Source organism: Corvus kubaryi, unplaced genomic scaffold, assembly GCF_017639235.1.
Source record: "Corvus kubaryi isolate FWS band 111438036 unplaced genomic scaffold, C.kubaryi_AGA036_p1.0 76, whole genome shotgun sequence".
In the NCBI taxonomy this organism is placed as follows: domain Eukaryota; kingdom Metazoa; phylum Chordata; class Aves; order Passeriformes; family Corvidae; genus Corvus; species Corvus kubaryi.
This window is the reverse complement of record NW_024582063.1, coordinates 13,865,424-13,892,295: the sequence shown is the minus strand read 5'-3', so window position 1 is coordinate 13,892,295 and position 26,872 is coordinate 13,865,424. Positions and strand designations below refer to the sequence as shown.

The 26,872-nt window shown below is 39.9% G+C and overlaps 1 protein-coding gene across 2 annotated transcripts in view; it reads right to left on the bottom strand.

Moving 5' to 3' along the window:
- Positions 1-26,872, bottom strand: part of PRKCE (protein kinase C epsilon) — a 287,813-nt gene that overhangs the window by 39,200 nt on the left and 221,741 nt on the right. For both annotated transcript variants that reach the window (XM_042051563.1, XM_042051562.1), the window contains exon 11: positions 14,968-15,122. In XM_042051563.1, coding sequence (XP_041907497.1) covers positions 14,968-15,122 — 155 coding nt within the window. The remainder of the gene's footprint in view (positions 1-14,967; positions 15,123-26,872) is intronic.

Sequence of the window (26,872 nt, the reverse complement as noted above, 5' to 3'; positions counted from 1 at the left end):
CAAATAAAGGGCTCCAAAGCATTATTATTCTACATTGTTTCAGGCACACAGAGAGAGTATTCTGAAAAAAACCCTAACAAACCAGAAGAAAAGCTGCTACTGTAATCAGACATGATTGAAGGCATTTCCTGTATTTTGCTATCAAACCGGTTGTTTTTTCCATTACATACTAAGTGAACTTTAGTAAGGTCAAAACACCAGAGAAAAACAGGATCAGAATATCTTTAATCAACTAAAGCTGAGTATTTTAGTCTCTCTCTTTCAGTTGTTTAGCCCTGGATCTTATCCAACATCTCCAAATTTCTTCCTTAAATCACAGATACATAAACCAGGACAGTTTGAATTTATGATTTACCCAGTTGTTTTCAATGGCATTTAACTTGTTAGCCTTACACTTCCCCTAGCCCAAAGGTTAATCAACCTCATGCTGTGTAACAAGACCAGTATTATTTTAATATGATGTAAGTCCAACAGGGGAGATGGGTTTTCATTCCCAATCACAATGCTGAGCGAAAAAACTTCCCTTGCAGGAAACCTATCGTTTCCACCACGGTGACTATTAAGATCAAGTGTAAGTTCTGAAATTACTTTTAGATGAAAGTCAAAGCTGCGATAGCATAGGTGAATTTGATCCAATCTTGTATACTGTTATCCCGCTGTCACACTAAATGAAGTTTATTTTAAAGTATATAGCCCCCTGTCCTGTGCTCTGACCCTATTATTTTTGAAGAGAAGAAGTCTTTATCTTCCATGAATGCCAGATGACATTTTCCTTGTTAATGTAACACAAATGTCAACACCTGCCTTGGAAATGAGCAGCACCAAGCATATTGTTGACTGATTGAAGAAGGGAAAACCAGGCCGTGCTAAACCCAGCAATTCTACACAGAAAGCTTCTGATGCTTCCAGACACATGGAACTAGTAAGGAAAGAGACTTCAGTATGGGTGGTAGGTTGCAACAAGAGCCTAGACCTTTCTCCCAGGGAAAAGGTGACTGTCAGAGATGAGCACAGGCTCATCTTTCACCTAAAAGATGACCAAAGGACTGAGAATCCTGCCATGTGATGAAAGGCTGAGAGAACTGGGCTGTTCAGCCTTCAGAAGAAAAGGCTCAGGGGAGACCTTGTCACCATGTTCCAGTATTTAAAAGGAATGAAGAAGTTAGATACTTTTTACACGAAATCACAAGGAAAAGACCATCTATTATTCCTGGAGAGATTCTGATTAGACGCAAGAGGAAAGTTTTTCACAGTGGGAAAAATCAGCCATTGAAATCTCCCCATGGAAGCGGTGGATCCCCCAACACTGGACACTCTTAAGATTCAGCTGGACAAGGTGCTGAGCCATCTTGTCTAGACTGTGCTTTTAGCAAGAAAGTTTGTATCAGATGATCCTCGAGGTCCCCTTCCCACCTGATACGCTATCATTCTATGATTCCCAGCAGCTACGAAGAAAACTTTTGTTTTGGTCCAGTTCGTTACCTAAAGGAGGAGACCAGGCTGCGTGAACACTGCAATAAGACTAAGAGCAACCTTATTATCCACCTGCTGAACACAGATGCAAACAATGAAGGCTACTCAATGCTAATATAGGTTCTCTTCTTAATTACAATAAGGTTGTTTCTTAAAAGAAAACTAACGAAAAGAAATTGCAATTTCTCAGCGAAGGAACCAGACCGTCAGCATATTCCAAGATGAGAACACACAGCAAAGATGAAGAGCTTGTAAAATATTACAATCTGCTGGTAAAAGCATAAATCTTCTACATCCTCAATAATGCCTATTTTCTGCTTCCATCTGGAATAGAGAGATGCACTGTTAGATTCATGGGAAAAGTGAAAACACAGCAATGCGGGAAACCTATTTTATAACTTGAACTGGTCTTCTTTTTCTTTCATTCCTTTGGACAAATTCTATATACACACTCTGCAAAATTTAAAGAAGATTTAAAAAAAAAAACCCAAGAAAATATTTTAGTCTGGCAACCACAACACAGGACATACAACAAAATGGCCAAACTCAGGTGACTGGGAGCATATCCTGAGGAAGTGATTAATGCACCAGCATGAGCCAACATTTTAGTGCCTTTTCTGTACTAGCCAATGCCCTCTGCACCTTTAGGAAGCCCAGAAAGTGTAAAGGAGAAGGGTTGCTGAAGACTTTCACATAAAATGTTTCTTTTTATAAAAGAGACCAGTTTATCAGAATGCTTTCCCCTATGCTCCCAAGGGTATTCTTAGCAGGGAGCAAACACAGCTCCCAGCAGTAAGTAGACTCCTGTTAAGCTCCGTATCATGTTTCCATGGAGAAAAATGCTTTCTTATTCAGAAAAGAAAAACTCTGCAGTGAACTTTTATGCAGACACTGATTTTTTCCAGCCTCACTTTGGTCTTTTTATGGGAAGCATTTCCACAGAGTGGTGCCTGTAATATTACACAGAAAGGACTAAATAAATTATATAGCATAAATGAAATGATGTAACACAGCAAGAATGTTGCTTCTAACAAAATGTTTACTTATATGGAATCACTAGAAGAAAGATTTTAATAATTTTTGCTTCTATTCTGATTTCAGCAGCATAGTTCACATGCCTAAACATGTTTTTAACCTATCACGTGGTCTCAACTTGGGAAGGGTATGTAGGCTCTTCATTTAAAACCTTTCCTAACCCTGCTGTATTTATCAGGGATCAAAACAGCAGCAGCCAACAGCAGTTTAACAGATTTCTGCAGAAATTCTTGTAAAAACTGTGAGTTAAATTTATTTTGCCTTCTAACCTTGTAAAAGCATTCTATTATACAGATAGATTTGTCTGTTTCAAAATTCTGTACAGTTAACAATTTTCTATTATGTTTGATGGAAGATCACTGCAGTGGAGGGATTCTGGCAAAATTAAGAAGAGTATTATTTGTCCATAAAGTATGAAGAAAATGACTGAAAAAATGGGAGTTGCTTGCCCTTATATGTTGATCTATGCATAAAATAAACTCCTTATGCTGCTTCTGGACAGAGGTCATAGAAGCTAATGGTTCAAAATCCAAATCTTGCTTTGATATGTAATTAAAATGGGCTATGTATGTTAATGCAGAGAATTATATTTTATAAGATACTCTTAAAATTACAATTGTGTAGGAAAATCAAATTACTTTTGCCCCCAACTTCTGCCAGAAAGCTGCACAAACATTTGTAGACAATCTTTTCATGTGCAGGAAGTTTCAACTTCAGCATTTTTTCCAATGTAGCTGCTGCAGCCTTCCCCCATCTCCTCCAGAAAACGTGCTTGGGAATGCTACTTTGGCTGTAATGCCAACTTATAATGTCACCACTTAAAATCTACTTATACAAGGCACCCCACGATTTTTAATTAATATGAATGCAATGGAAAGATGACTCATGGGTTACTCATTTGAAATAAAACATGGCATGACTTAGGAAATTTACAGTGTACTCACTTTTGCCAACATCAAGGTTAGGAGAGTGCTATAGCAATTTACCTTCAGCTGTGAAGACAGAGAGACTACCAAGAGAAGCCAACCGTCCAGCCCAATTGCAAGAGAGAGGCAATTCTGAATAAAGATTTGGGAGGCTAAAATATGACTTTAATCTCTAACACTTCGTACTTACTGGGTAGTCACTGCGTGTAAATACTAACTTCAGTAGGATTATAATATTAACTACTGGTCAGTGGGGCTGTTCTTGAACAATTTTGTCAACGTGAAAAAAAAGTTATTTTGGGCCGGAGGAATTATCTTGGTAACTTCTGCATGCCCAGCCTCTTCGGAGATCTGCTAACCAGACCATGTTCTGACAAGATCAGAAATTATCCCATAAAGCTCCCAGATAGTTATGTGGGCAAAGACTAGCAAGGAACCTAATTATACAGGTTATAAATATTATAAAGTTTAATTAAATTATAATGTACAATAAAGTCTCTTTGCATCCTTCTGACAGCCTTAAACTGAGCACACTGAGTACAATTTAATTCCATTGTAAAAGTGCTTTTTTCTTCCAGTGTCAGAAGGAGGTTTTACTGCAAATAAGAGTCATGATTTTTAAAGAAACAGTCTCTTATATGCCAGGTAGTGGCTTTTCTATACCCATGTCATGTCATGGTCACATTTACAACATATTTTTATTATCTATTATCATATTTTTAATTCTAGCTAAAAATGCATGAACAAACAAATCTCTGAGAAAGATTATCAAAATGCTTTTCAAACAGAATGGGAGAGAGGTTGCAGAAGTTGTGCTGTATCTCTAAGACATATACACGATATACTAAACCCAGCATTGCCCAACCCTGAAACAAATAAGGGTATTAGTTTATAGTCTCTGTAACCAATTTATAGTATTGTTTAGTTAAGACTTGATAGTGTAGCAAAAAAAAACCTAAGGGGCACTGTGATTCTCAACTCATTAAATGATGAAACAAAATACTCCATTAGCAATGATTCAGTTCCACCCTTTCACCCTTTAGTGCCCACTCAGCCCCAGACATCAATCCTTCCACAGTCTTCCTACCCTCATAATTCTGTTGCTATAACTAGGCAAACATAACTGTGTTTGACTGCTTTTTAAATGGATGCTATTACACAAGCTGGGCAATAAACAAACCCCATTATTGTATGTGTTGTGGGCACAGTTTTTTGGTTTTAGTATAATCTCTCTTGGATTGGGTTTATACAGACAATTGTTCTGCCCTAAGAGCACACATATCTGAGCCGGGTGAGAAAAGTCTCTAGCAATAGTGAGTTATATGAGATTCATCACTGAATTGTCTCTGGCTTTATAAGCTATAGCTCACTAATACCAGTTAATGTTTTGTTGTTATTACTACACAGAGAATTTCCAGGATGCTGTTTCAAAATTTCTTCAAACCCTCTTGCTCATGGACAAAACAACTACTCAATCTGCAGCTGTTTTAGAAATCATGGTGAAATCCTCTTCCTCTTGGGACTTCCACAGAAACCCCAAACTTCTGTCCTACTTTGTGTGCAAGCATACCACTAGCTCTGATCTGGAGCTGACAAAATACCCCCTCCTTTTTCTTTTGTGAATTTTCAAAAGGTGAAAAGAGAACCTGCCTAAAAGCAGGGTTGTCCGAAGGGTTTCTCTCTGCTCTGCTTGGGGCATTTCTCATTCAGTGTCTGCAGACATCAGCTTACAGGGTTTTAGCAGAGGCAGCTTCAACAAGCCTGCAGTGGAGTGCCTTTAGCCTTGTGCAAGGCACATGCTGCTGAGCTGCTGCCTACTTTCTTCATGCACAATCGGAGGATCCTTTTATGCTGGCAGATATTTAAAGACTTTCATATAAATGGGAATCAGAGCCTCTTGATCATAGTTATGGCCTCTCTGGACCCATTACAGATTATCAGCAAATGAACTGGCAGGCATTTGGTATGCCTTTTATATCCTCAGGATACAGCACCATAAACACTTGCTGTCCTCTCACTGGTAGTTAAATTTAGGCAGACACATACTCAGGCAGTTCTTAAGTGCCAATTATTTTTGTTCTACAAGTATTCCATTAGAGCTCTTTCAGATTTATTGATGTTTGAAAGCTTTTAAATATCCATTACCCACTTAACTGACCATAGCAATTCCATCTGACTCATTATTTGTGTTAGAATATATTTAGACATTTTTTAAATGGGTCTTAGTAGACCATAGGATCTCCCTTGGAAACCCTATAATAAATCAAGTAAATACTTGGTGAAGTGCTATAATGTTTACTTGTGACTACTTAATTTTATCCTTTATATTCCATGTTTTGAACACATGAAGTTCCTCTGTTCAGGTTATTAGTGACCAAGCTTTCTTTGGTTCATTTTTTTGGGTACTGCTTCTGTATTACCCAGTTCATACCAAGGTGCAGCCATGCTGGCTGCTATACTGGCAATCTACTGTTGAAGCTACCCCATCCTCCCCTTCCCTTGAAGGGGCAATCACACACTCTAGCACTGGAATACCTTGTGAAGAATACTTTTACAACTGCCACTGTCAAATCTACACCAAAAAAAATGCACACAACTGCATGCACTGTTTGCATTTGACAGTGACATTTTCTGTGTCCTCCATACATCAGGAGAAGGAAATTGAAGCCTCGAGGAAAAAGTATACATATGTCAATACCACCACTATTTCTGGCCTCTCACATCTATTTTCTCTCTCTCTCTGCTGTTTTGCAAGATTGACTACTGGAAACAAATTCTCGAAGCAGGAGGCAAGAAGTGAAGACCACAATGTACACACCAAGGGGTGTGTACATTGTGAGAAGTGCTGCTTGGGCTTCACGTAAGCCTCTCTTCTCAAAAGCTGGATGTTACTGTAGAAATTTTTCAAAATCTAAAATATTACACCCCCACCATAAGTGGTCTTGGGGGATTAAAACTCAAATTGGTGGTGAGAGTAAATTGTCTGTCCCTGGAGCCATCCATCCCAAGGTATGTAACAGTGCAGAAACCACACTATTATCTCCCATCTTGGCAAAAGCTGGCCTTGGCATTACTGCTACTCCTGCTTACACTGCTCCACATCTGCCTCCTCCACATGTACTCAATGCTGCTGAGATGATGAAGACTCCTACTTACGATTATTTCTCCTACTGTCTGCTGCTCTGGGGAGCTGCTTGTTCAGGCTCTGTGACACACTGGCAGCCAAGGAGAGGGGCATGAATTACTGCTGGCACAAGAAGGGATTTATTACCACTCTGGCCTTGTTACTCCTCATCTTTCTGCTCACTTTCAGCACTGTCAGGGCCACCAGAGCCATTCTGTTCCCCTTTCTGATTGCCTTGGTTAGACTGCACCTTGTCTGTCCAAGGTCTTTCTGAAGTAATCCTACCACTATTTATGCTGGTAGCAGTAAAGACTTTGGTGCACTCCCCAAAGTGCTGGGGTTCTTACTGGCTGTATTTTCTCTGTTTTAGTTTGTTAGGCCTATTTAGTTAACCTCCTGCTGAACAATATTATTTCTGTTTTCTTCCATTTGACTACAAGCTGTCAGCTAAACAGACATTTTTAAAGTTTTCAAAGGATTCAGTGATAACCCAGTTATGTCAGCTTTCGGATTGGCTAAATTCTCATTTTCCACTGCCATTTGCAGTGTTAAGCAAAAGAACATATGGTTTTTAATAACAGTGCCTTCTCAAATGTGAGGGTTTGCTCAAACCAAGGTCCCAAATCATTCAGGAAGCTGCACAAATCATGCATATGAACAGCCTCACAACCAAAATCAGCCTTTGAGTAGTGCATGCAGGAATGTTACTGGAGCAGCAGCTAAGTGATAAGCTCTTATATAACAAGGAGGTGGATAAAAGAGGGGGTGGGAAGATGGGCAAAGAGAATAAATGTAAACCTTGAGCCAAAAGTAGCAAGGTTCTGGCCAAAAAACAGAGTTGTATGCAAATGTCTTTACTGAAGGGCATAATCCAAATTTTCTTTTAAGGTTGTTCAGCATTTTTGTCATCACTATTAAAAAAACTCCCACTAAGTAGAGCTCCTTACTTGTTTTCATCTAACATTTCGCATTACTTCCCAGCTTCACAGCCCAGAAAGCCAATTGTACCCTGGGCTGCATCCAAAGCACCATGGGCAGCAAGTCGAGGGAGGGGATTTCGTTCCTTTACTCCCCCCTCTGGTGAGACCCCATCTGCAGTGCTGCATCCAGCTCTGGGGTCTCAGCACAGGGAGGACACTGGCCTGCTGGAGAGAGCCCACAGGAGGGCCACCAAGATGGTTAGAAGGATGGGGCACCTCTCCTGTGAGGAAAGGCTGAGGGAACAGGGATTGTGAAGCCTGGAAAAGAGAAGGCTTTGGAATGACATGACTGTGGCTTTCCAGTACCTGAAGGGAGCCTACAAGAAAGATGGAGGGAGACTATTTACAAGAGCATGTAGTGTCAGGACAAGGGGGAATGGCTTTAAACTGCCAGTATTTTTACATCAGATATTAGGAAGAAATTCTGTATCATGAGGGCAGTGAGTCACTGGAATGGTTGCCCAGTGAAGCTGTGGATGCCCCATCCCTGGAAGTGTTCAAGGCCAGGTTGGATGGGGCTCTGAGCAACCTGGTAGAGCAGGAGGTATCCCTGTCCATGACAGGGGGTTGAAACTAGATGATCTTTAAGGTCCCTTCCAACCCAAGTGATTCTACAGTTCCATTATTCAGTGACTCTTTGTTGAGAGAAGCATCTCAAGAGCACAACAAAATCTTTGTTAGAAGCCTATCACCTCAGAACCACGTTTGTTGTGCACTTCTCTGCATTACTATGAAACTTTGGCAGATGCATTCAACAGCATGCAAAAAGGCAAAGCCTCACCCTTAATGTGACATAGTTTCAACACCACTGCAACTGGGTTATAGAAATATTTTTCATTCCTTGAAGACAAACATAACTGAAGGGCACTGTAAAATTCAATCCTAACTTTTGCCTGTTAGCAGCAGAATTACATGTAGGAAGCACCTTCAGATTTTTAATGCATTGTGAAACAGAAAGTATTCTCTTTCTTCTGTTGGAAAACTGTTTGCAGAGTATGATTTTGTTTGGAGCTGGTGTACATGACTCTGCAGAAACAGCGCCGTGTCTCAGCAGTTTAGGAAAACTAATGGGTTTGTCCTGTATCAGTACAGTTCAGTTTCACATGTGCTGCAGCTTTACTGGATTTTTATTTTGTGTATGTTTCTCTGAGTTAAAATCTTCTTATCAAATGTTGAGAGATAACACACATTTCTTCCTGTTATAAAATAAAGACACAAACATCAATCATCTAAAATCAGTGACATTCACCCAGAAATAAATACAAATATGTTCTGTAACATTTCACTGCTATTATCTGTTGAGAGGCACTGTTGCCCTTTCTACTGAGGGTACCGGAACATGGCTGCCCTCAGAGGAATGTAAACTTGGCATTAACCCTGGCAGATTCCCACTCCCTGCTCACTCTCATTTAACATTAACTCACTTCTATACTGTTATCAGAAGGTAAAGGTCATAGCTTTATTTACACAATACAGCACTATACAAACGGTCATTAAACAAGAAAATCTTGCACCAAATAAACACAAAGCAAAAAAACAATGCTGACCTCTCTACCAAGAACTCGCCCTGGAAGTACCTTGTCATTCCCCAAATAAGGTCAATGGTGCTGGTCTATCCTTCTAAATATTAACTGCCCAGCACTGCCCCCCCACATACCCAACTCCCACACAACAGACAATAACAGCCATTTTTTTATGTTCCAAACCCAGGAGAAATTTAGAAAGCATTCTACTGTTGGCAAGACCATGTGGTTCATATCCTATTCCCACAGCCTTTACTCATCCTTCCACAGCTGGAAACCTTGTCAAAGGCTCTCCTATACGACAGAGCCTTTAGCACAATACATAAGCTGGGCAGATGGCAGGGTGGACTCCCTCGGTCCGAATGCCAGAAGCCTGGGAACCAGCCCTCCTTCCTGCTTCTCATCTCCCTCAGCTCCACTCCTCTCCACCCCAGCCCACTGCCTTTTCCTGCGGGGAAGACATCCTGCTTATTTATGCATTTCACGACTGCTGGTCTGCCTAAATCCAGCAAGAAAAAGGGCAAAGAGGGCAGGAGGCCACTGACTAAAATCCCGTTGGAGCTCACATTCAGTTTTGGAAACTAGACCAGGCAGGGCAGAGAGAGCGTGGATGTAGTCCAGGGCTCAAACCCAGCCAGGAGCACTGGTCAGGTGGCGTGGCTTGGGCAGCAGTCCCTGGAGACACTAGGACTCCAGACACACCTGCACAATTCACTCCTTGCTTCCTATTTTTACTGAAGGTGAAGGAAATAGTTTGTTGCTCACTTGGGCCAGAAGCAAACTGTAACTTCTCTGTAGCAGACTGCTGAAACAGGCAGTTCATGTGGAGAGGACCTTGTGTTCAGTGTATTCCTGTGCTTAGGTGTGAATATGCCAGAGGAGGGTACAAGGGCTTGGCCTCTTTCATGGACCACAGCTAAAGCACCAGTTTAACCTTTAAGTATTCTGAGTTGCAATACGATGATCTTTACATATGTAAATCAAAATGCTCCATGTCTAGTTTTGCTTAAAAGAAAAAAGGGGGGGGGGGAGGGGAATTTTATTTGGCTGCTGCCATTCAGAAATAACACAGTAAGGTAACTTGGGAGAATGATGACTTTTAACATGTTAACCACTGACCATGCAACATCTTCATCAGTGTAAATATAACTCCTCATTACTCTGCCAAGGTTGCACTGAATCACACAACCACCAATGAAGTCAGACTTTCTAAATAAATGCTCTTATTTCACATAAAAACACACTAATGAAAGTGCTTTTAATTTTAGGTAGTTGTTCTTGCTGAAACACTGGTGTGTGCTGCCCTGATAAACAGGAATGCTGGGGAAATTGATCTAGGGAAAAATTCAGTTAGTGTTCAAACAAGTTATTAGGGTAGTTGTGTACAGAAAAAGGCTGAAGGTACTCAAGGATTGGCATCAGCACATTTACATCCACATTTGCTCAATTCAGTGTTAATAAATCCTTCATCACGACCAACACATTAATTACAGAGTGCAGAGAGCCTCAGAAAGCTCCAGCAAGTTACAGACTGGGTTATTACTTCATATTGTTGAGGAACATAATAACCCATAGTTATGAATAGGACTCCATCATGACCAAGTACTGCATGATTTGAAGGCAACACGTCACAGATCCGACACTTGAAAGCAAAAAATTTGATCCTACCTTGGTCAACCCAAAGCAGGTGACACTAATTTCCCAGTTAAGATATTTTTCATCCTTTCAGGTGAACCAAAATTGTGTACATTCAGTTTCTTTCTTTTGTGTTTCAGAGAGAGCACTTGAATGATTCAGGAGGATTACAGAGATCAGGCAACACGCAACCACTGAAACAATTCTTACAGCTCACAGTTATTTCCTAAATCATGTAGGAACTGGGGACACCATCACTGATGTTTGCGATGTGGTACCCTGTTCTAGTGCCGACCTTCCTGCCTGGGGGGACAACAGTTCTCTGTAGGTATTTCAGGCCAGAGCAGGTCACTTGTGTCACCTCACTTGAACTCCTACACTGAGAGCAGAGACAGCCACTCAACAGCCCAACAACAGCTGACCTCAGCCCAACAACTGCAAGTGAAACAAGGACATGCCACGTGTACACTGATCTGCAGAAAGTGCACAGGAATATTGAAAGTCAGTACAAGAGGAGAGTACAGAACTGACAGTTTCTTAACACACACAGTTTGCTGCATCTTCCCTCTATGAGAATATATACTAATACATTTTATACAGACATAATATATATTAACATATTATGATAACTGACTTTAAATACACCAGACTCCAGGGGCAGGTGACACCAAACATAGTCCACAACCCTTCCTCACCAAGGGCAAACTCCAGTCCAGCTCAAAGGCAAAATCAAAATGAGATTCATAGTCTAGCTCTTAATTCCTGAAGCTCGGATACATTTTTTCACAGTGGTGCAATTGCAATTGCATAACACAAACAAGGACAAGCGCCAGAAAACGGGATTGAAACTTCTCTAGTGTCTGATTGACTGTACTTGTATTATCAGGCCCCAGCCTGCCATGTGCCTGAATAGCTGAATGCCAGATGAGAGGGAAGGTGGCAGGGATAATGTAAACAGTTTTATTAAGCTGTTGAAGTGTTTCTGACACAACAGTAACACTGCACCTTTAAAAAATGTCACAATGAAAATTATCCTCAAGTTTATCTATCATACGAGATGCATTCAGTAATGCAAAATCTTTATCTATAAAAGTTGTGGGGTTCATCTTTATTTCCAACATTAACTCAATAAACATAAGGAAGAAAAACATAACGAAGATCTATGTTAATTCCAGTGAGCACACCAGTAATTGGACAAGTCTGGGAACAACTGTTGGGCCAGCTGCAAAGATGTGAACTCAGAGAATAATTTCTGTTGCCAAACAGGGACCTGGCTTTCTCTTTGAACTTCAGGGGAAATGAGGATAAACTAGTTATTATAAAAGATGATCATTTAGTATCATCATAGCACTTTCCAAAAACCTAACCAACAAGCCAAAGCATGAGCTAAAGCTAGTTATTTACTTCCAAAAATATAACTTTGTTTAGCTCCACACAAATACTTCCACATACAAGACTGAAAAAAGATCAGAAGGTATAGTAGCTGTTTTGAAACCTACATTTCCATCAAACATCTTAATTTATTTATATATTCTCCACTTTCCTTGAAGTAGTGCCCACACAAGCAGCATTTCCCACTTTGGCGAATAACCATTAATTTCACACCACAATGTTTTTTCTAGAAATATAATTATACAGAAGACAAGTATTCTTTATTAAACTATCTGAAGGCATGTTAGGTAGTTAAGACTGCTAGCTAGTCAGGAGGAAAGGTTGTTTTATTTTCTTTTTTTTCTTTCCCTTTTCTTTCCTTGTTTGCCAGCTAATAAGAGCTCTGGAGATGTAAAGAGTGACTTGATCCCAATGCATTTTTAACATTGTAGTAAATGATGCAGTGAGGTATGGAATAATTAGGCTGAAACCATTCTGTGCAAGACAACTATTCTTACATATGCTTGACATAAACAAATGCATTCTCCCAGGGCCTGGCACATTGTGAATGAATTGTGACATTTTCTTATGATGAATTATTTTAAAATAATTTCTAACTTCTTCCTTCTACTGTATTTTACAGCATAACTGGGATGTACATTTTACAAATATTTGAACTCCTAGTATCCCACAGTTTGGAAAACCAATTATTCGTACAGACATAGCTATGTCAAGATCCAAAAGCCTATGAAAAAAAAAAAAACCAAAAAACTGAATCTGTTCCTTATTTCTTCCTGTTGCTTTTAATAGCTTATGCTTTCATCCTACAACTCACATTCTCTTGTGTCTTCTGCTCGCACACTCAGCATAACACTCCATTTACAAGTTCAGTGTCATACTCTAACATGCATGTCAGACATGTCAGCATAGTGTCTGAATCAGAAGTTGTGAGTACCCTGTGAAGTTTAAATGATGAAACATTTTTGTCTCAGAATGACATTCCTCTTGTGATGGAAGCGTTCTGCTGATGAAGCCATAGAAAGAACACAGGCACATGAAGCGATTCAATGCATCCAGCTAAGAGCCAACACACAGAAGAAGCTATATACAGAACAAGGGAAAAGAGGTAGGAAAGAAAGGGTAGAGAGAGAAGAGGATGTGTGTTAAGGGATGGGAGCAGAGAAAGTTGGGGGGGGGGGGTGAATGAATGCATGCTCATATAAAGAAGGGAGATGTAATTTTATACCAATTCTTTCTTGGTGGCTCACAGAAATCCTTAAACTGACTGCTAATTACAAGGGGTCTACCTCCAGTTTCCAGGAAGAGGAAACTAGCCCAAGTATTTCATGGAAACAAATCCTCAAAATCCTTCACTTTTCAAAGTGCCAAGCTTGTCTATTCCCTTTATGACAGATACTTATAAATTCTGAGGTTGCCACATTCTATTATGTGAATGTACAAATACCTAGGTTTGGAAGTAAATGCAGACAATGAATAGGAAATATGATATGGGCAGGAAAGGTAAGAAATGTGTTGGATCTTCTGCACTTGAAAACAAACCCATGTGAAGTGTCAGGGCCAATAGTACAACCCAGTATGCAAACATCATACCAGCGTTAATAAAAGATGGAGATTAAGAGCTGCAGCTAGCAAAGATTTTTATAAAGAAAACTAGATTTTTGATGAAAGGACCACTTTCAAAGAGATTTACTTTCCTCAGAAGCTGTGATGTTCTGCTGTTTGCTATATCTCTGGAAAGGAGACGCCTTTGAGAAATTTCCCTTTGAATCCCTTTGCATGTGGGAAAGCCAATTGCTTTTAATGGAACTTACCACTCAGCCCTGGTTCCTAAACATTTAATATTCCTTTCTCAATTTCTAGTACTCTTAAGACCTGCCTTTACATGAATGCAGGGATATGACAAATTCCATATCCTCATCTTGATGTTTCTCCTCATGAAATTTGAGACTATCTGCCCCTCAGATCATTACCTCAAATCAAAACTGATAACCTGAAAGAGGGTAGGAATACCAAGGGAGAAAACAGAGGTCAGTTAGATCTTAAGAACTCAAAGGTTTTACTAGACAGGACAGATTTATACTACAAAACCTGTTAAGCATGCTGCTTGTGAAAGCCCAAATTTATCACAAGCAATAACAGGCTGCTAAAAACAAATAAAAACAGAGAGGAAGCGTGAAATGACAAGATAAAGGATTTAATAAACACATTAACATCAGGGTGAAATTTTTCAAAGCGAATCCTTACTTTTAATAATAAAGCCTATCCCTAAATGCATTCTCCATCCCAGCACAACAAAGTGCACTTCTTGTGTGTGTGTGTGCATGGATGTTGAAGATTAGAGACTGGGGCCAGTGAGGGAGGTTCAAATAGATGCAGGGCACTTGAAAGCAAATCAGAATTTGTCTCTGAAGAGCCACTTCCTGCTGGTGACTAAGCCTTCACCCAAACAGTCAAGAGGAAGGGGCATAAGCAAAGCATTGCAAACTACCATCCCGATTGTATCGGAGTGGAGACAATTCAGACAAACAAACTCAGGAAGTGGCAGGGAGTTAGAAACCGAGAGGAGAATCTATGGCACAGAGAGGAAAGTGAAGAGATTGCACCGATCTGCAGAAAGGTCACCTCTGGGCTGCATTGTGCCAAGCTTTCTCAAACCCACTTTATTTGGACTACAACACAAAACTGGCACACACAGCTGGCGACTGCTGCAGAGGCTATTCAAATGTTAACATTCTCAATGATAAACAGCCAAAAAAAAGTTCTGTGTAAGCAAATAGGAACAAACAACTAATCTAAAACTGGTTGCCAAGAGACAGAGGATTTCAGCCAAAACCATCCCGAAGCCCCAAGAATACTTTATTTTTGATCAAAAAAAGTACCTGTAGATGACACCATGTTGGTGAAGAAACATGAGTGCTGATGTGACCTCTGCAGCATAAAAGCGGGATCGAGGCTCGTCAAATTTGCGTGAGCGCTGGATTTGAAACATTAGGTCTCCTCCATTTACATATTCCATGACGAAAAAGAGCCGGTCCTGAAATTAATTAAACAGTGGTATTTAGCTAATTTCTTTTAGTGGCATAAAAAACTGTTTGAAGCTACACATGAGGTGACTGGAGCCTTTACATCAAGAAATAAAAGGAACCAATGCTACGATTCTGAAAAAGGAGACAACCAAAACCCTCCAAATCTAAAGAAAATGAGATGAGTCTCAAAGTGAGAAATGAGAAAAAGGCAATCAAAATAGTGTATTAAACAACAGACACACAAATTTCCACACATCAACAAATACATATGGAATTATAATCAATGCCATATAATAATAGAGATACTTAAGTGATGTTTCTTTCATAACTTAGCCATAACCATGAAAAGATAAGTCAATTTTATTGACTATTATTATTATTTCAATCTCCTTCTTTCTTCACTTCTCTCTTACCAGTTACTTTGTCTGCAAAGCATCTTCTCCAAATAATGTAAAAATTATTTAGAATTGTTAAGCTATAGAAAGCAGTGCTGCCGATCTCAAACACTTATATGTGTTTTTTTTAATTGCTTCAAACTTTCATAATGAAATAAGATTGTATTATTATAATATGTATCAGGTTCTTTTTATTTTCTTCTAATGCTTATCACTTCCCTGTTCAAGCTTTCAAGCCTATTTCCATGATGGAGGACTAGAAACAAACTTTCCTTGAGAACAGCAACTGAGATTCTCAGGCAGTCATACGATTAACCCAAAAGTTAAGCACGTGTTGAAATAGCCAGAACTGAAAATATCAGTAAACTAAAGATGTGCTTGGCCTCTCGAACCATTTATTATGTAAACTGGCAATGCAGGTGAAGGCATAAGGAAAGAAATGACACACACCCACTTGATATAATATAGATCCTAATTTTTTAAGTGTTTCTTACAAATTTTCCTATTTTTCCCTAGTCTGCACTAATACCCCTAAATCTTCAACTCCTTGCCCGCTCACCCTTGGTGAATGGCTACTTCACATTCTTTATTTCCTTACTGTTAATGATCTACAGCTATATGCACATGAGTTTAGTTAGAGGTGGAGGTAGTCCTGATGTGATGTGACACAGACATTTCTTTCCCTGGTCACATGATTCACAGGTGTGTGAGCATGGGACTTCACCCCTCTGCAGCTCTGATGTCACACTGCAGTTTGGCTCTAGTTCCTAGTGCCTGGTGTGCTGGGTTGAAGAAAAGGAGACAAGATGTGACATTGCTTTGGACAAGGAAAAACAACAGAAGATCGAAGTTTAATTAACCTCCCCCTAGTGAATCCAAGCCTGCAGATTACATAGTTTATACATATGAATCCAGAAATTCATAGACGTTTGTCATTTGTCCTTAATCATCTACTCTATGACTCAGACTCCGAGCATAGCACTTAAAAATACCCTTAAACTTAAGTGTGTGCATTAATCCTGCTCATTAAGGCCTGAATGTTGTACTTATCAGGGATGCTTCCTGGAGGAGGCTAGAAATGTTTGTCTGACTTTTTGCTGATTACAGAAAGAGGATGCAGAAAAAAACTTTGTGCCTTTCCTCCTGCATCTTGGGAACACAGAGAATGCCAGACTGGATGAAATTTGGAAAGACAGGTGAACTGGCATTCTTGGTAAAACATTGCTAATGACTTTGGTTCATTTTTCACCATTTTTCTTACTATCCCCTAGGAAGGAAAACCTCCTGAAGAATAGCATCAAAGTTTCTGGCTGCATCATACACTCAAAAGAGCATGGATTCAGAGCCATGTCTTTGTTCTTTTTGCAATGCTCAGTACTGCTGATATGAAATGCTCAAAATCATAGTGCAGACCTTCTGACATTAGTGTAGGGTTTAACTATAACCCTTTTTGCTTCTTTAAGCAAAAATATGGGTCCTGGTGCTGTCTGTCTGATTTATCTTCGGAACCAGTAAGAGTTACAGAATTATATTAAGAATTATATTAAGAATAATAAGAATATAAAGAATTATATCTTTTAAAAGAAAATCTGATAGTTCTCAGGTGGTCTCAGGATTTCAGAAGCTAGAGCTCAAGGATAACCTCAATACAGTCAGTTTTGTGATGAAGCCAGTCAAAAGCATAGCTGTACTGCTACTGGAATATACCGTAAGAGGATACGACATCCCTAAGAAGAAGATGTGGGCACTGTCCTTTGTTAGGCTTCTCACTGCTGCACCACAGACTGGGTATCTCTGAAGAGCAGTTTCAAGTATCCCTTTGCAGGTCTTTGCCTAAGATTCTCTCGCATGGACACAGTTCAGTGTTTCAAGCACAAAACCCGTTGGACTGGAGGCTGAGGAGAGCACGACTAACACTTGGCGAAAGCAACTTCTAACACTTGCTGAAATTGAGCTTTCTTACATTGCTATTTCAACCTTTCTAAAGTCAACAGTCTGGACTTGAGTGGGCTCAACAAGGAAAACGAAGCTGCAATTCCCATTCTCCTGAGCAGCCATACTCATTCCCAACGTTGCTATCATTTTGCTGCATCTGTGTGACAAGTGGAAAGCAAACAATGCTGATGCGAAGTGACGGTGCTGTGCCTTACAGCTGTGACTCCCAAATGGTGACCCTCAACTTGTCATTGAGCTGGGAGCTCCTGCTCCCAACAGTGATAACACCAGAAAAAGGTGGATTTACACAATTGTATAATGAGGGCCATCTCCTAACATGTCAGGATGGATATACTTTTTTTTGTTCTCATATTAAATACTCTGTGCTTGATCCAAACAGAGCCAATGCTTTTTGTGACACTCATTAAATGCCTAATTGCTGATTATAAATGTCAGAAATTGTGTTTAGTTAAAGCTTCAAGTTCTTTTATTGTAGTCCAGTCTTTTTTAGGTCACTTATGGTTTAGCTACCTGAAAATTTAACCTGGACTCTTTAGCAAAGTATCATGTCACCAGACAGTCTGAACAAAAGGTTTAGCAGTATTCCCTGAGCTGGACATGGATATCTGTCAACTATCTATCTATCTATCTATCTATCTATCTATCTATCTATCTATCCTCTTTCATATCTTCCTTATTGTGCACATCCCATTCTCAGTTTGAGAGGGTATTTCTGACAGATTCTACAGCTTACTTGACAATCTCATCAAAAGTATACCTACTAAAAGCTGAATTAACAGCTCAGTAACTGAATTTGCTCTGGTATTGAATTCTTCTGCTACACATCTGTATTTCAAGTCACTTTTCCAGTTTTCCTCAGTAAATATTTCAGTTGTCTAGTGAAAATTCCCAGAAAAAAAATAAGTTTGAAAGTTCTGTTCTCTCTTTACAGTGAGTCCGGGAAAGCCCACTAGCATGGAGTAAACAGTAAGATGCACAACATGCACAAACACAGCAGACTAGAATTTCAACATTAGAAGGTGTAATCTTTTTTTGATGAAATATATTCAGTCCTTATGGAAACTACTTTCTTAAAAGCACTCTCTGGTCTTTCTTTTTGGTCAGGACAATGATGTGATTATCTGAGACTCACATTTACTTGAAAAGAAGATGCAAGAGAAGAAAGAATATTTTATGAATAGGAGCTGAGATTGGCAAGTCTATATATTTTATTTCCGTAACCTCAACAACAACAGACACACTACTTTGATTTTTGCACTCAAACTTTTTTCCCGATCTTTCATCAAAGGTTAATGTTCAAAATACAGGCTCCCAACCCTCTAACTCCTTCCTTTCTGTCATAATGTGAGCACACACACAGAGTGACCCAATGAGACCTCAGAGTTCAATGCAGAGGATGAAATCCTCCCACATGTAGTGAAATAACTGTATTATTCCTGATTATATGTATCTTGGTACATGTATCACCAGGAGTTATTAAAATGCTGAAGTATGAGAATATAAAGTGAACACCCTTAAAAATTATACATTAAGCGACAATGCAGCATTTACTCAGTTAAAAATGAGATACAAGGTATGACTTTATTCTCAACTGTGTTCCAAGAGAAAATTGAATGGGTTTGGTTTGGACTGCATTATTTTTGAACTTTGTTTTCATAACATTTGGGAAGTATGTTTTGATGAATAAAATAAATGTAAAGCAGTCCTGGGAACTCTTTAATTATATAAACTGAAATAAAAGGCAAAATCACAAAGACATTACAGATTAATCCTCTCTTGGCACCTATAAAGCAAAAATAGTACTGCAAAGAAAGCTAATATGTTTTCTGAAGTAATTTGACTCTGTTTCAGGGTTTATTTTAGCCCTTAATCATACCTGCTTTTCCTCGAATTTCTCAAAAGATATGGTTGAATGAGAATACCTAAAATAACAAATGGAAAGAAAAGCAGAGCAGAGTGCACGGCTAAGAGATTTCGAAAGAAAACTGGATATGAAATAAACAGGATAGAAATCAAAACAAAAGAAGTCTAGCTCTGTATTTCCATAGGATTTTTCTGACCATAAATGTAACTCCTATATTGGAATGCATAATGCCTGTTTTAGTATCTCTATGATTTGAGTCTCACCTCCCAACTTCCTTAATTGAGAGTCTCCTGCATGCTCTGTGTCATCAAAACTGGACACCAAAAGCAACCTCAGTCTAAGTTCTTATCCCTGTATGGAGAAGTAGGCTTACTAGTTAAACTAGAAATCTTGCTTCATCTCTCTAATTCCACTCCTCTAATTTTGTCTCAGTTTAATTTTTCATCCTTCTTGACATTCGAAATAGCCACCCCTTGATCTACAGTAAGTCCTTCAAACCAATACTTCACACTTCATTGTGATTATTGTCATTCTCCGATTTTCAGCTTTATTTATATTTTTGTGTTTATATCTGACTAAGTATTACGTGCACTCCCTGCCACTTTATATTTACTTGGGTTTAGATGTTATGAATTTCACTGGATAGAGGTTCTTTTTTTTCTTTTGGAATAATGTACATGGTTTTAATTGGGAAAAGGAGGGGAGATTTCCAGAAACATCAATAGCAATAAAATCTAAGGACATAACAGAGTCAATCCAGCTCCTCTTTGTGGAGGTGTGATTAATGACCAAGACCTTCCTACTAGTAAGACCAGATAATCTTGCCAATCAGTTCTGATTTAACAGATGACACTATACAGTCTATTAGTTTTTTAGACGTGGAATAATACCATTGTTAAGGAACAAGCTTCTATGTAAACCCTGTATGAAAGGTTAGGCATAGAAAGACTTTGATGTATTGTTTACATTAATTATTGTGTAGATCTTAAAAGACTTTTAAAAAATTGTTATCAGTCATTAACCCGTCTGTCCTTCATTTGTTTTCCAATTAAAATCTCATTAACATTAAATTGCAGTCTAAAGACAATCCACTGATAGACATAAAACCATGTACAATTATCACTTCAATCTGAAGAACAGAAACTTTTTTTTTCCTTTCAAATGAGTCCTAACAGCTGGGGGACCCAATATGCAGTTCAACATAGCCTCATCACTGAAACATTACAAAACAAAAATAAATCATGCAATCTGTCTCCCAGTGTCAAAACAGAGCTGTGCATCCATGGCACAAGTCGGAGAACAAATCTTTCCACTACTGTTTTTTGTCCCCCAGTTCAACTTTTACAATACTTAAAATCATTCAGGAAAGGCAGTGAACATGGACTCAAGCAAAATTCACAATTGATAAATCTTAGTGGCCTATTCCAACAACCATCTTTTCCTTATGTTTTCATACAATTGGCTGTGAATAAATTTTTCCTGCTGGCTGTGAATAAATTCTTCCTGATTCTCACTAGTTCCCTAAACTAAGTTCTTTTTATGAATACAGATTTTTCCTCCCAATTTCAGAAAGTTGTATTTGAATTAGATTTCTTCAGAGGCCCCTGAAAGTATCAAGGAGACTAATATGTGTATTAAATACAGGTAATGTAAATTAGTTCACATTCTAGTAGAGTACTGTTACATAATGGAATATGTTTAGCCACTAAAATTGTTGCAAAACAAAAGTCAAAGATACAACTTTTATTGCTCAAGAAGTCAGGTAAATGTATCACCTTGGTATGCTCTGTAAGATGATATTTTACTCATGTCATGCATGTATGGAATTCTTCTTCAACTAATACAAAACGGTGATTACTTAACTCTATTTAAACAGGATGCTCAAACAGTTTATTTAAAATTACCTAAAACTACAGCAACTGTCCCACCCCTCAGAACTTAAATAAACATTTCCTGCTTCTGATGGAAATTGCACAGGCATACTGTATACAAAACTATGTGCAAACCTTCACCACCCTGAGACGAAGACTAACCAGGATGGCAGATTCATTTTTCACAATCCCAGCATTAGGAGGGAAAAATATAAATCCAAGAGAAAAACCAGGTACAACACTAAAGAAAACAACAAGAAGCTCTCTCATGTTCTTGTGATTCCTTTTTGAAGTTCACAGTAACAATCTCCAACAGGACACTACGACAGGTTATCTGTCTCTGATTGCAGTGTTTATAATCGGGGCTAATTGTGTTGTTTTTCCTGTTCTGTACCAGGGCTTTCAAGGAGTTCCAAATAAGAAGGGGACAATTTCTACGAATCCCATATTTCTTAGAATAAATGATCTGTACTGATCTGTACATGATAGGAACTGCTATCTTAAATTTCCCATGAGATACCCGCATCTTTCACTTAACACAAAATGCACATGTTCAGATTTGTATTAGAGGATTTTTTTGTCAGCTGGACACTCCAAATTTCTCTCAAGCTGGTGAATACTATTACAGTTAGGGCTTATTGCTCAGTTTTACTCAGCTTTGTGCAGTTTTTAATTTCAAATTCATTTTTTGCCCTTGAAAGAATTGCCTCAAAGTTAAAACTTAGACCAGAGAGAATCAGAGAACCACATAAAACTGGATAAAGAAGTCTTGCAAGGTCATCTAGCTTATTCCACGGCTGACAGGCATGATCAGCTGTACCTAACCCAAGGGGAACTAACCTTTTCAATGCTGCAAGGCAGTCTCTGGACACCATAAGCCAGAGATCTAAATCTGTGAACCTGAACGGCCCTGCTGAGTGGACTCAATTTGGCCCACAAAGAGCCAGAAGCAGGAGCCTCTGCTATTCTGGTCTGCCAGAGGGCAAATGGGTTTGTCTGCATTCCACTGCAGCCAAGCCTCATTTCTGCCAGAAATGCCCTGCTCCCTTCTCAGTCCCCTTGTCAGCAGCAAAAGACGGTAGTTAATAGTATTCCTTGAACATACTCTGCCTCGCAGGTCAGAAAATTGTATCAGTTACTGAAAATAAACTGATCTTCTCCTAAAAATCACCACTGATAAGCAGCCCTTCACCTCCTCTGGCAATCTGTTTCAGTATTTATAAAAGATACCACTGGAAATCTTTCACTGCTGCAAATCATTTGCATTACTTCTTATTCTAATCTTACTCAAAGTATCAATTCCTAGCTGTGCTGGAAGTTATATAATACCTCCAGAGAAACAATTCTGTGCTTTCCACCTTTGTTTCTTATAAAAAGAACCAGTTACTTTTCTTGATTTTACAAAATTGATTACACAATATTCCTATTCTGTTTGTAGAGACCTCAGATATTATGTTAGTTGAGAGCTTGTGGCATAAAAAACACTTCTAAAGTCTTGAGAACGGTTTCAAATGTAGCTGGCCTTGAGACACTCAAAAATCCCTCTCTACCCCCTCATACCATACCATGTGAATGGACAGAAAAAGCTACAAATCAAATGCAATTAGTTTTCAAACAGTGCTTTCAAATTCAGTACAGAGATTCTCAAATCCTTTACAGTGTCTTACTGTAAAGACTTGCCTTGCAGCATGTACTCAGCTGTGAGTTGTATGCCATAAAAGAATCCTGGTATGTCACTTTTGTCATGGGAGACTCATGTTGCCTCCCTATGGAATATCAATGGATGCTGGAACAAAGTTTTTTGGTTTTCATGCCCATAACACATCCCATAGTACTATTCAGCAAGGAAAATGTGGCTAGTATTATGTATCTTGAGATAAATTGGCTGGCTTGGGTGGGGGACTTAACTACGTGCAAGCAGTAGGTCACAGAACCAGGGAAGTAACAAGTTAATGATTCAAAGCAGGAAACATTATCCAGGACCTCATGGACATCACCTATTCTTTGCAAGAAAGTTCAAGGGATCATTAACTTTTACCTAGACTGGCACTCAAGAAGGAAGTTTTATTTAATGGCAGTTCCAAAGACATATCCAGCGATACTCTAAAACTGTCCAAAATGAAGAGAAGCCAGCCTGTCCCAAATTCATAGAGAGTGAAAAAAATGTGCCATTTGTTTATCACCTCAGCACTAATACTTCTAGAAATTGTTTCAATTGTTGAAAGACTCTAATCCCACATTACTCTGGCAAGCAAAATTCGCTGCTGTTGACATCACTTGTGAAATGAACAGGTCTTCAACTGTACCATAGATGCTGGAATATGAACAAGCATGGCTATGAGTAAAATCTATACTCCAGACTCTGCAACCATCAATCATATATCGCTCAGAATAACAGATTAACATTACCTGCCTCACACAGACCTTTTTCCTGAGGAATTTATGAACACCTGATCCTGAATACAGTCTTCCTACTGTTTTCTCAGATAATGAATTTTGTCAGATTATTATCTGGACCGAATTTACTATGCATTGGATTAGCTGGTGTATCAGGCTCACACTAGATCTAGTAAAAAGAAAACATCATCCAAAATTTAATTAATCCTGTTTTTTAAAAAAATATATGAAATTTAGAGTAATTCAATGTAGCACAGAAATAGCAGGTGGAGAGTTGTCAGCTGGCTCTCCTCCATAGAGCTCTCATTTTACTCACTGAGAATATGACATAAAATTCTAGCTCTGAGTTGCCTGAATAGACAAAAATTTCATATAAAGACCCTAAAATATTCTCATGTGAGTGCAAATATGTTCAATGTTTTACCTCCTTCCTGCTTTAAATTAAGAAGAATTAAAATTTTGGTTGTTGTTGTTCTTGGTCACTGATGGAGATTATACCTCCTCCCCATGTGAATGTTTTCTATGTGACACCTATAAAATAATATGGTATCTAATTTTCTGACACAGTATCTACAGGGCTTAGGGGTGAGATTCTCTTTAGCTCAAATAGGGTTTAGATCAGGATTAAATTTTGAATGCTGTAATATGTGGAATTTATTAGCCAAGGGCATGCAATGAAAATGCTGAACTAATTATGTGCATTTGCATTTCATCAGCTCAATCCCCCAGCTTCCAACCTTAGACATGAACTGACACAAAAAAACTTCTAAATTTGGGAAAATCTTCAACCCCAAATTATCCTGGAGGGGTATGTGTTGTGTTGTCACTGGATTTTTCTGGGAGCTGGGGCAAACCTTTCAGTGTGGCCCCAACTGCATTGTTGGTAGCTGTGAGCTCCACGGTGAGCTCAGGGAAGGAGCACTCCCTGGGTAGCAACCCTGCTCCCTGCCTGCCCCCTGAAAGCCCAAGCTCCACGAGCAAGGACCCCAGAAGGGTCCCAGCTGGTGTAATACAGTTATTGCGTCCTTCCTCTCATATAAGGGAGAAACACAACTGGAATCCTCTACAGAAATGGTGTGGTTTGTAGTTGTAGTCACTTCAAAAGGGGTATCAAGTAGGAAAAGCTTCTCAGGCCATTTCCCTAATACCTTCATTTGATGACAGATAAGCTGAGAAAAGCGCCTTTTATGAAATTCTTTGATCTCATCTTCTTTTGGTGTTGTTTGGAAAAAAGAACTGTTCTGGTGAGATAATTTTAAAGACCTCTCATTTAATGGCCTGATTGTTGCAGTGGGGATCCTGCAACACGCATATATCAAACCAGGAGTCCCGTGGAAAGGAAATATATATGGACAGACAGATTCTTGCTAGATGTTTCAGAGATGTTTATTTCTCCAGCCGCATGGCTGGAGCTCTGCCCAGGAACTGTTCCAGTCACCGGACCAAGGGTCCTTCTGCCCGCGCAGGGAACACAAACCAACCAATGGGAACGAGGCTGAGCAGGGACAGGGAAACCCCGTGTCTGTGCCCTCAGGGCCCCTCTCCCAGGGCTACACGGCAGGGGAGGGACCCCAACACCTCACCCGTTTTATTTTAATAAAAGGAGAATGAAAACAACTGGATAAACATAACAAGAACAGTTTCAAAACAAAACAAGCCACCCTCCTGAGTCTTTAAATGTCCAAACAGATTCTGTGGAACATCTTAGGGCTGACAGAAGGGAGACAGAACTCTCTGAGCATGCTTTGTGGGGAAACTGAGGCAGGAGAGGGTTTAACTTCTTCCCTCCCCCTTTTCATCCTCCACTCGGCATTGGAAAGGGATTTTTGGGGAAACAGTTGGCAAAAGCATGGTTTTGTGAGGGAAACCATGGATGAAAAAACGGATTGGGAATACACTGGGGGTAATAGGACACAGGGTAAAAGGGAAAGGTGGGATTAGGAAAGGGAGACTGTAAGGGGGACTTACAATGGAGATATTGTCTAACATGACTACGATTTTTTGCATATATACTGCCTTTTACAGGAACACCATCAGGCCCAGTGACCTGCGATGCTTGTAACCCTTTTCTACCTCGTATAATTTTGAATTGCACCACCTCTCCATCTCCCAAGCTTGGGATGTATTTTTCAGGGTTATTCTTTTTAATAGCAGTTCTATGCACGAATATGTCTTGCTGGTTGTCACACCTTGTTATAAAACCATAATTTTGCTTAACATTATACCATTTTACTATCCCTAAGATCTTGGTTACTATTATCTTTTCCTTTTTCCGAGTGGCTGCTGTTTTCTGTCTCGCTGTGTCTTTGCTCTCTCCTTCGGTCGCTCCCGTGTTGGAATTGTCGGGGCTGCTCGTGCCTGCGCGCTCTTCCCGGGGTCGCGTTCGGGGCTGCGCGGGCCGGGCCGGGCCGCGCCGCTCAGTTCTCCGCGCGTCGCCTCCTCTGGTCGCAGCTTCGCTGCCAATGCCGGGTGCTGCACCCACGTCTCGGCCGGGCCCCCGAGCGATGACTCCCCCGTGCCCTGCTCCAGCGCGCGTTTCGGCTGGGCGCGGCTCTGCTCCACCGCCGCCAGCCGCCGCCCGCGTGCCGCCCCTCTCGGTCGGGCGTTCACGGGGCTCGCTCCACCACGCGCTGTGCTGCGCCGTGCGGGCACCGCCGGGTCCCGCCGCGCCTTGCTCCGCCACCGACACTGCGGCTCGCGTGGCTCTGCCCGCACGCGGGAACTGCCTCGCTGCTGCTCGGAGAGCGCTCGGTGCACGTGGCCTGGGCCGCACGGTCCCTGCGCCAGGCTTCCCTTCGCCAAGACACAGCTGACATTGCTCAACAGTCTCGGTAACTAAATAATATTCACGAAAATATTCTTCCATCGGCATATATTTTGACTCAAATATTAACTGTGTCCAAACGGTTTTCCAAAAGCCCTTGGTAAGAATTAAATCCCAAGAAACATAGAAAAAGTTCTTAAACAACCATGCCAGGAAGTGTTTCAGTTCTTTTTGAGCTTGAATCAAGCTAAAATTTACAAATCGTTGTTCAAGAATCGTTTTAAGTTTAAGATAAATGTCCATATGCGGCTCGGAGAGCCAAGAGTCTTCCCACTGTTCCTCCATAGTTTAGATACGGAATAGCAAAGCAAAACCAAGAAGAGGAATCCAAAGTTTCCAGGGTTTACTCACACAAATCAGTCGCTTAGGGATCGGGGATCGTTCTGCTCACAATTCTCCACCATTTGTTGCAGTGGGGATCCTGCAACACGCATATATCAAACCAGGAGTC